General features: G+C 43.1%; 1 protein-coding gene across 1 annotated transcript in view; it reads left to right on the top strand.

Moving 5' to 3' along the window:
• Positions 1-7,927: 7,927 nt before the first annotated feature.
• ATL2 (atlastin GTPase 2) overlaps positions 7,928-10,815 on the top strand; it is a gene marked incomplete at its 5' end in the record, with an annotated part of 17,717 nt that continues 14,829 nt past the window's right edge. The window contains one exon of the mRNA XM_010134009.1: positions 7,928-8,205. Within this exon, the coding sequence (XP_010132311.1) occupies positions 7,928-8,205 (278 nt within the window). The remainder of the gene's footprint in view (positions 8,206-10,815) is intronic.

Genomic DNA, 10,815 nt, shown 5'->3' with positions numbered 1-10,815 from the left:
GAAAGCTGAACTCTCCTTTTGGCACCAGTGCCCAGTCAAGGAGCTCACACCTCCCCTTATTTGTGCTGGCGCAGCTGTTTCAGGGGCTGTGGAGCGCACAACACATCACCTTGTGTTTGTTCAAGATAAGTCTGTGCCGGAACCTGGAACAGTGGTGCCAACACAGAGGGCAGCAGTCCTGTGCTGTTCAGCACTACAGCTGAACCCACCCTGTGCCCTGCAGGTGGAGCTGCCTAGCTCTGCTCTTTGTTTATCTTCAGCTCCAGTGCTCATTGGACTCTTACTGAGGCGGACAGTTGGTAGAAAACTGTTCATATGGGATTGCTTTTTCTGTTGGCTTGGTTTATTTAGCTGACTTGACTCTCAACAGTGGTGGATGTATGGCAAAATTAGCAGGAAAGGCAGCACGGTACTGTGTGGTGCTGGAAATGGGAGAGAGTGAGAAAGCTCTTGTACAAGTGGGTGATTAAGACTTAGCTGTGCTACTGAAATGGGCTTGAAGAGGCAGCAGGGGAAGGAGGAGGAGGAGATAGTTACCGGCACCGTTGTATTGGCAGAATAAAGGTGCTTTGAGCTATTGCCTTAGCAAGTGACTGTTGCGCAGCAGCAGCAGTGCTACCTGGTGGAGGCTCAGAGTTGTGGAGAGTAGGTGCAGTGCTCTGACTTATGTGTACATGGTCAAGTGTTCTGTCAATTATTGTGGGTTAACTGCAGGAAAATGATGTGGCAGCCCAGGCCTCTTTCTCTATGTGCTTAGCCATGGGGACTCTGAAAACAGCTTTGGACAAGCTGTGTGAGGAAAATCTCTCCCTCCAGTGCAGAGAAAGTGAACACATGCAAAATGTGATTTATTTGGTTGCTTTTGTTTCAGTTCTCCCTAAATGTGACTTGTGTGGGGCTTTTTTTTTGTGTCAATTCACATGATTGATCTGGGCATTAACTGCATTGGCACATGCTGTGTCTTCCCCAGTCACACTTCCCTTTCATCTGGTGGGTGTGTTAGTGATGCTGCCAGGTTGAGAACAGTTGAGGAGGGAAAGGGAAGAGGAGTTGAAATACTCTGAAGGTGTCTGAAGGTGGATACTCTATCAGCTATGTGATCTAGAGAAGACAGTTTCTTAAGATAAATCCATTCTCTCCCTGTACTGTTCACTGTTTATTCCTTGAAATGAATTGCGGAACTTATTAAAAGAGCTTTATGGAGTTCTGTGCTAGAAAAGCTGGATGGGAGGCTCTCTTAGCTGCAGAAACTTAGAGGTGGGAAGCTGCATGTAAACTGGAGGTTGGGCTGAAAGATTAATTTGCTTAGAAGCCTCAGGTAGTTAGAAGCATAGCTGAATCAAAAAAGAGAAATTAAAGCCTCTTCAGCTTGCTCTGTTTCCTTAAACCTGTTGGTGTTCCTGTCTGACAGCTTAGGTATCCTGGAAATTAGTATGAGAAGTGGCCCTTTGGCAAACCTCCCTCTGTGGCAAAAGGGAGCACTCACTTTGCTTGCTGCTGAGCACCTGTGGCTGGGGTACAGATGCAGCTGGGAGACGGAACCTGCTCTGGCCGCTAATCGAAAATCAAACATGGGGTAATTGCAGTTGGCACTTCTTGCCTTATTCTCTTCTCCCTATCCTTCTTTCCCAAAACTTTGGTTTGAGTTAGCTCTGATCTACATTATCAGCTTGTGATGTGAGGAATATAAAGTATGTTAGATGTGGTTATGGCCTAAACCAATTAGAAAGTACTGATCAAATCTTCTTGGGTGAGCAACAACCTTAAATAAAATCACTCATTTCAAAATACAGGCAGGAGTCTGCCCCATTTAAACCCGTGTGGCTCGGGAGGATCCAGTTAGCCTGCAGGGTTTGTGAAGAGCTTTCACTTGCCCTTTCCAAAGTCCATGGTGAACTAGATTTGGTGTGTTCTCATTCCCATACTCAGGAACCCAGAGTGTGGGTAAAAAAGGCACAGGAGAGGCTTTTTAGTGTTTTCATCTGCCTGAGTCTTTGTGTCCTAAAGCAGCATTCTCTGAGGGGGCTGGAAAACCTGACTGTGGGTAGAGATCCTGTGAGGTCCTCTTCCAGAGAGAGTGCTATTAATAGCTGTGGTTTTTAGGCAGAGTAGAAGGATGAGAAGCTTTGCCACTATCCCTGCCCTCCCAGGTTTTTCCTCATAGCTATGGAGAAGCATCTTCTTACTAAGTTCATGATGTGCTTTCAGAAATGCAATCTTTTTATATATGGGGTTTTTCTTGCTGAAGTACTAGGTTGTCTCAGGGTTTGTGCTGCTTCTATCTTACTCTCTGCTTATTTGTATTCTCTTACTTGTATGCATTTGCTGAAAATAGATGAATTTGAGTGTTTTGCACCGCTCGGAGAGCTGTCTGGCCGTGCTTGCATGCGGTCTGCTCAACAGAGAGGCAATTTAAAGCATTTAGGACTAGACAGGCCTGTTGTTTGATTAGTTATGATGCTTCATAGGTATCTAGGTCGTCGGAGTATCTCTTTTCTCTATTCCCTGGCAGAACTGTAGCTTCAGGTGATTCTCACTTCTGCTCACAGTTTATGTAACAGTTCTATATCTGCCCCTTTACATCCCATTGCCCTGAAGGAACAGAGAGAGTTAAATGTCTTCCCCCTCCACTCCTCTGTCGGTCTTACTGGATATCCAAACAAGTCTTTGGAACTCAGCTCATCAGTCCTATTTATAGCTGAAATATTCAACACATTTAATTATTTCTGCCATTAAAATGAGCTACTTGGCAGTATTTGCTAGTTGGTAGTAGGAAGGCAGTGATGCGTTAAGGTCTGTGGCAGCCCCATAACTTTCATGTGGGTCTTGCTGTGAGTTTATTGCATGGAGCAGGACTGCTGGAGAATGGGGAGGACAATTCTGTCATGTAAATCTAGTGGATTTTTTTTAGTAGGTGTGCCAGATTTTTTTACTTTGTCCAAATAAGGTTTGAAGGCTAACATGTTGGGTTTTTTCCTGCTCTCTGGAACTCGGTTCACACATTCCTACACCTTCTTCAGTTCACTACACCAAAACAAGGAACATTTAAACAGTTTGTCTCCTTTCTCTCTGAGGAGCATTCCCTAGGTGAAGCTAAATGCTTTTTTAAATGATTTAAATGCTCTTACATTTAAATGTGGTGCAGCAGTTTTCTCACAATAACTTATTTTAAGCTTGATTCAAGATGCAAACTTCCTCAGGCTGTGGAGGGAGAACAAGATTTCAAACCAGACGGTTTAATAGTGTAGCCCGCTTCAGCTTGCTTTCTCATTCGGTTGTGCGGGGAACTATGAGAGGGAGACTTAGACCACTTTTGTGCGGTGTCTGTAGAGCACCAGGGAAGAGTGCAGGGGTGCTGCAAGCTGAAGTGTCTGGGGGTACTGGAAGTTTGGGGCTAAAGTGCAGTTTCTGTACAAGAAGATATGAAGACTCAGCTTAGAGATGTACTGAGTGAAGACTCTGTAACCCCTTGTGACAGAGCTGAGAGAAGTACCGAGGAGAGCTACGTACACTAACAAAAGTGGTTTCTTTAGAGTTCAGTCACAATCCGAATCTTCAGCCACTAAAACCCAAAGGGATTTAAATTTGTTTCAATATTTTGCTGTGTCTGTGTTCAACCCCCTGCCCAGAGAAGTAATGACTAGTTGTCATTCAGTGCTTGTGATCAAGCCCAGCTGAGCTCAGCTTAGCAATTGGTGTGTGCTTTTTTTGTTGGGGAAGAATGTAAATGATGTATTTAACAAGTGCAAGCTGTATTTGGGTTGAAAGTTAAAGGTAACTATGCTGGTACTTTGTTTCAATTAATGTGCTTAAGGGGAGAAACTTGCATGTAAAGCAAGCCATCTCTTATTTTCATACATGCAGGTTGAGCTGCCCATGTTTTTATGCCGCTGGACAAATAGGTCATCAGCTGCTAGCTCTGCACTTAGGAGGAGCAGGAATTAGCTTTTCATTTCACCTCATACTTTTCAGAAATGGATTCTTTAGCTGAGTTTGTTCAGTTGAAATACTGTCTGTACATACACAAGAAGCTACTGTTCTCAAAATCTGGCTTAGCATTCCAACAAACGGTGCTTGTTCTGTATACTTCAGTGAGGAGTGTAAACAGTAGTTCTGCTGTGGATTTTGCTGAGTGAAGAACTTACAGGGAAACTGAGGGCTGGTATCTTCTCTTGGCTGTATTAGTTTCCATTCAAGTCTGTCTGCATGTGTCTCTTGCTGTACAGTGCTGCTTCTCTTGGATCTCCTAGCCCGTTTGACCTGCATTGGGAGGTGATTATGTACAGTTAGAACTGTGCGTCAGCACACATGCTCTGATTGAATGGTTTAGGTTTGTGGTCCTTAGACTGTGCTTTAGGACAAATCCACTGAAATTGAGTTTCAGGTACTGAAACTAGACCACACTATGACCACACTGGGGCAGGTGAGGAAAGGAGGGCAATGGGAAATCAGGAGTAGGGCTTCGTATTCTGAATTTCATTAACTCCTGGCCTTAACAATTCTGTCAGCTTATTTTATGAATGACTTGCAGAACTTTTTACAGTGCTTCTGCAGCTTTTGTAGAAGACTGGACTGTGAAGTGGGATTTCTTGTCTTGACTGTTGGTTTTAGAGACTGCTCTGAAAGTAGTTCTTGAACTGTAATGTGAGCCTTCTGCCCAGGATGCTGAAGCCTTCTAGAAAGTACTCCAGTGCTGCCCGAGACAGTGACTAGCCAGAATAACAGGGTAGGCAGCTAGAAGGTGGTATAGAGGGCCAAAAAGATTGTGACATCTGCCTAGAAGCATGTGACAGATTAGCATATGCTAAGTATGCTGCTGGAACAAGCAGTAGCACTTGTTCTACAGTTAACGTGCTTGACTTGTGCACTGTCTGTCTTGGTAATTGCTAATTAGTTCAAAATCTCTTGAAGGGAAAGGTGTTCTTTGCAACTCCAGCATGAAGTTATCAAACCAGCTCTTCTGGATGGATCAGGATTCCTTCACAGCAGTTCTCCACCCTCTAAAGTATTTGATTCATGGCAGTGATGGTCTTTTCTGTAGGTAGGTTGGGAGCTTTCAGATATATTAGGCTGGCTAATATAAAAATAAAAAACAAACAAAAAACAATAACAAGCCAACCCAGTCCAAAACAAACAAAAACCCCAACTTAATGCTCTGGACTTGACTTTGCAATTTCTGCTGGTAAGCAAAATCTAATGGAAAACGAACAGGGCCTAAGGTGAATCTTCTGTCCTGTCCCCTCTGAGCTAGGTGAGCTCCAGAGGTGGCAGAATACTACTAACAAGACACTGTGAGCTTTTCGTGGACTATTGTGTGTAAGCTCTTGATAGTACTGTCTACTTGTCATAGGGAAAATCTGCCTGTTCAGAAATAACTAGTGATAAAAGACCACTCTGCTTATTTGTTTGGAGAGCTCTTTGGCTTGAAGAGGCTTTGGGTGGCTGTGCTTTGCACTGGCAGAAGGATGCTCTTACCACTCACACTTTGAGGTCTGCTAAGGTTCTGATGACTTCCAGGTAGGACAAGATGGGTAGTGTCAGGTCCAACTGAATGAAGAGAAGTTGCAGATGTTGCTTCGGACTATTTTGCAGTTTGGTTTACAAACCTGATAGTGACTGCAGCTGAAGTTGTTTAATAATATAAGGCTGTTTTAAGTAATAAAATTAAATTCCTCACCTGGGGAATATGTAGAAGCAAGGGCCTCAAGACCTTGTGTGACTATCTGTTGGCTAAAAAGAGGTGTCTTTTCTTGGAGCTCTCTAATCATAATGCATTCATCAATAGATTTGTTCCCTCGGTGTTTCTAGGCTGTGATGATGCAGGCTTTCTCTGTGGCTCTCAATCTTTGTACCTCAGCTGAGCTATCCTCTTAAGTTTTCTGGCCTTCAAAAGGATTCTGCCTATATGGGGCAAAACCTGTTTTGTAAACCCTTTCCAAAAACGAGGGCTTCTTTAATTTCTGGGAATGCAAAAGCCAAAGGTGAGAGTTTTTCTTCTGAAGTGGTGACCAGTATTGTGTCAATGTAGTTTGTGTAGATTGGTGTCCTGTCAAGAACTTTTCTTTGTAAGTTACTGCTTCCAGTTGTCAGGCCTGCTGGTGCGATTGAATTGTTTAACCCGCTTTGTCAAAACAGTGAGTCAGGGTGACATTACAGACTGTTTTGCCCCCCACTTGAGTGATGTTGCAGTTTGGTTCTAGCTGCTTTGGATTTAAGCATTCAAGTTTACTTCCGGTTCAGACCAGGTCTACAGCAGCTTAATATATTCAAACAGTTTTTAAAAAAGATTTAGTTCCACTGGCCTTTGAGGCAGCACAGATTCAATGCTTGGAGATGGAAACATCCTCCCTGATTTGCAATGAAGTGAAATGTTGTCAGGACTGTCCGAAGAGACAACTACTGGGGAAAAATGTGATCACCACATTACCGTTTTTCAAGTTCATGAGACTCAGATGTCTCATTACATCCACAAAACAGTGTGTTGGAGTGCTATTCATGAGCAAATGATATCTAGGATGCAAAGTCTGGCAGGAATGACTTGGCAGGTCCTGTGGGTATTGGCAGGGTCTCTGCCCCGAATGAATTAAACTGTGGTGCATTCCATGGTGCCTCATGACACATCTTGCAAGAGGACACTGCTTCTGGGCTGCTTCCACAGGAAGCGCGGGCGCCATCTAACATACCTGCACGCAACGCATCACATAACTGGAGATGGCTGCTGCTTTCTGGCTGCTGTCTTCATTAAAGCAATGCTTGGGATTGCAGGCATGACTAGAAGTCCAGTATACTGAAGTTCATACAGCCGTGTTCCCAGATAAGTAGGAAGGTGCATCAGTCAGGTTTCTGCACGTGGGCTTTTGATGGAACACGGCAAAACGTTGATCTGGAGTTGGAGGCAATTCTGTCAGCACAAAACCGCTTCTGGATGCTTGATAGGAAAAGTGGAATCAGGCCAGTGGCAGAGTTCAGTTCTGCTGTGGGACAAACTTCAATGTGATACTTGAACAAGAGAGGAGACTTCATCTTGGACAGGTCAGTTTGGTTTTCTTTGAGGCCTCTAACCCTTAATTCTGGAAGTCAGGAAAATAGGATATTGGTCCTACAGTGCTGTACATCTGAAGGGCCATGTTACCTTATTTTATCATTCATTAGTAACTTAAATCTCACCTGAATTATAGTTCTTTCAGCCACTAGTTGATCCTGAAAGGGTATGGATTCTTCAGTTGTGTATAAAATATTATCTTAACTCTTTTTGAAAGAGTTGGTACTTGCTAAGCAAGATTTAATACCAGTAGCGTGTCATAGGAAGAGTATAAAGCCAGAGATTGTCCACTGATGCCTATTTTCTTATCTCAAATGTTAGGCCTTGCGCATGCTCGCAAGCAGTGAATAGGCACTCTGGAATCTGTGCTCTGAGAATTGAAACGGGTGTAGTGTGCTGGAACTAGAGAGGAACGTGCTCATCTGCTGATGTAGGTAATCCAGGGGTTACACACTAGGTCAGTGATCTTGCTTGTACGTGTTGGCAAGCAAAACTGACAATAGTACACAAAAAATCTAAAAATAGCCTTTTTTGGTCATGTTTGGAGCTCATTTTAAATGAAAATATTCCCTAATAATATAAAAGGCCCTCGATTTTTAATGGAAGTTATACTTAAGAAGTCTTTAAAAGAGGTTTTGATGCTGAAAACAAGTTTTATTTTGTGATGTCTTAACTTAGAGAATACTGAAGATCTGAAAATGTAGACTAGATGTGAAGCTGATGAACATGGACAGGGAACTGCTGTTGATCTCATTGTCTGCAGGTGTGCATTCCCAAGAACTCTTGCTCCTGGGAATGAAAACCCACCTCTAGGCTTCATTTCAAAGAAACGTCTGGTGTCCTAAGCTCTGACTTACTAATGTCTTGTGACTTGTTGATTTGCAGGTAAGCATTACGAGGAAGAGGAGGAGGATGCCCTGCCGGACTCGGATGCCCTGCCAGACTCGGATGACGAGGTGGATTTGGATAAGCCGCGCCCCATACAAATTGTTCTTGCTCATGAAGATGACCATAACTTTGAACTAGATGAAAAAGCGTTGGAAAAAATCTTGCTTCAGGAACACATCAAAGATCTTAACATAGTGGTTGTGTCTGTAGCAGGAGCTTTCCGCAAGGGAAAATCTTTTCTGCTGGACTTCATGCTTAGATACATGTATAACAGGGTGAGTAATTTGGATTTGCCCTGCAGGAGAAAAGTAGTTTGGTCTTTTAGTAACTTACCTTTGTACTTAGTTTACTTGAGCACAAATAGAGCAGGTCAGACTTTTCTAACTTACTGGGGGGTGGGGAATTCATACGCTCTGTTTCTGTTCAAATTTATTGGTTGCAATACAAATTGTCCTGTGTTTATCAAGGGAACTTACTGGTATCCTGATGTAAGCAGGCATGAATGGGGGAGTGTGACAGCCTTCTAACTGAGCTTTGGGGAAGGGCTCATCCAGCTGGCGGCTTGGAGGAATCTTGCTTTGACTTTAACTTCTGAAATCACATTATAGCACTCGCTTACCCATTGTTCCATAAAGAACAGTCTTATCAGGTGGCTATTGGAGGACTCAATCTGCTTAAATCTGAAGAATGGCAAAAGGAAGAAAGGCTCCTGTTTGCTGCTTGGAGCATGTCTCTGAACACAGTCCAGGAACTTGTAAAATCTTTTTGAGTCATGGTTCAATGAATGCCTGATCCAAAATTTAATTTCTGCTTTTAGCTTGTAGCTTTTGGCAGGTGTTGTCTTCTGTCTGCTATACTTTGAACTCTTGGTGGTGTGGAGGAGGTGGGGTGGGGCCTCCTCTGATAGACATCTGCCTGTCACAGGTTGTGGAGTGTTTCTGTTAATCTTCATAGTGACTCACTAGTCAGTGTTTTATTGCTTTTTGAAGCTTTTAACAAACCAGAACTGATTCCTTTTTCAGTCAGTGTTCTTCAGAACTAGAATTCACAGTAGCAGAAACTAACCATGACTACACCTATTCCATCTTTGTGCTAGCTGGCTTGAGGAGGAATCGAGATGATCTATGCAGTTATAGGAGATATGGGAATATTGCAAAGAAGTTGATGGTAGTTGACACAGGAAGGCGTCCTTTCCCTCACTCCCAGTTGTGCCCACTATTGAATTCCTCTCACTGATTTGCCAAGAACTCTGTAAGGAGATGATAGGAGGAATACAACGAAGCAACCTGGTGCTCCCAGCTTAAGACTCTTAACCTAGGGAGCAATAAATGTTTCTTTGATACAACTGTTCAGTAGGTGGCCTTTTGTATACCTACATAAACTCTTAGTTTCATACTAAAAAACAAACCAAAGCACCACAACCAAAAAGCCTGAGATCCCCAGAAGTATTATCAGTCTGTGCTAGATGGTGGCTGGGTAGAGGTAATGCCAGTTTCTCCCAAAAATGGAAGGGGTGGGCTTTAAGCAAATACTCTGACTTTCAGATTGTGAAAAAAGTCCATAAAGCAAAATGGATTGAAACGCTATTTTAGCCCTGTGTAATACACACCTCTCTTCCCTTTATTGTGCAATCATTTTTTTCTGTTTTCTATAGATGTCCTTCAAAATCCCCTTTGTTCCACCTAAACTGAAGATGACGACAGACTTGATCATCTACTGTAACAGCTGTCTCTTACCAGAAGCAGAGGGCTTGCTCTCTGTGTGTGCTTCTAGCCAGCCATTTGCCTTCTGAAGTTAAAATGCTTGCAGGCTCTTAGCTGAGCTGATCCAACTCAATGATGCATCAGAAGACACTGCACTTTAGTGAATTGTTTTCTGACAGCTCAGTGATGTAAACTGGCTTAGGAAGAGAGTTGGACAAGCACCAGAGCTGCTGCAAACTGATGAATGAGAGTTGGGGATGAGAGAAGTGAATGCCTCCTTTTGAGCCCTACCGAACTGCATCGAGGCAGATGGTATCCTCTGTGCTCGCATAAATTTCAGTGCAGGAAGGGGATAGTTTTATAGTACTCTTTAGTCGGATTGCTCCATCTTCAGTCAGGCTTAATGACAAGTCTGTTTTCTGCGAACTGAATATCGGATCCTGTGCGAAGTAACTCAAGCATCTGCATTCAGTTTGTACACTAATCAGGGAATTTTGGGATTTCCTCCTCTGCAGATATTAACTTGTGTGATGGGGGAAAAAAAAAGCCAAGGTACTTCAGAATCCATGTTCTTGTTTAAATGAAGGGCTGGAGGTCATGTGAAAAGTTAACCATTCTAAAAGCCTCACTTCTGTCCATCGAATTGGTAGAATTTGGCATGGCTGAGGCTGGTCACGAACTTCAGGGAGGTGGCCATCTCATTTCAAGCACTGATACTCAGTGTTACGATAGCTCATTTGAAAGGGAACAGAATAATCTGCCACGAAACAGCAGCGCCTGTGTACTCGGCAAGCTGCTGCAAGGATCTTGTGAACTTCATTGCAGTTTAAGCCTTATTAAGAGTTGGGTGCAGCAACACCAGTAAATTGAGATTTAAAAGCTTTTTTTACAGGGGTATGACCTTCTTAGCTTGTATTAATCTGCAAGGTGCACTGTGTCCTAATGGCACTATGTAAATTAAGCTGCATTGATGCTTTGCTTGGTGTAGAATATATTTGGAGAGGTTATCTTTTAGATGACTGATACAAAACTGTAGTTCAACTTCTAGCTTGATTTCCTGTAGGAACAAAGTCTTTTTTTGACTCCTCATCCCTTGAGTATCTTCCAAGCTGGCTTGAATGGAAGCTGTTCAAATACTGAGTTTTAGCTAGGGCAAGATGGAGGTAACAAAGAGGGCTTTAA

Source organism: Buceros rhinoceros, unplaced genomic scaffold (assembly GCF_000710305.1).
Source record: "Buceros rhinoceros silvestris isolate BGI_N320 unplaced genomic scaffold, ASM71030v1 scaffold3634, whole genome shotgun sequence".
In the NCBI taxonomy this organism is placed as follows: domain Eukaryota; kingdom Metazoa; phylum Chordata; class Aves; order Bucerotiformes; family Bucerotidae; genus Buceros; species Buceros rhinoceros.
Note: the sequence above shows the minus strand (reverse complement) of the source record. Positions and strands in the feature narration are given on the sequence as shown.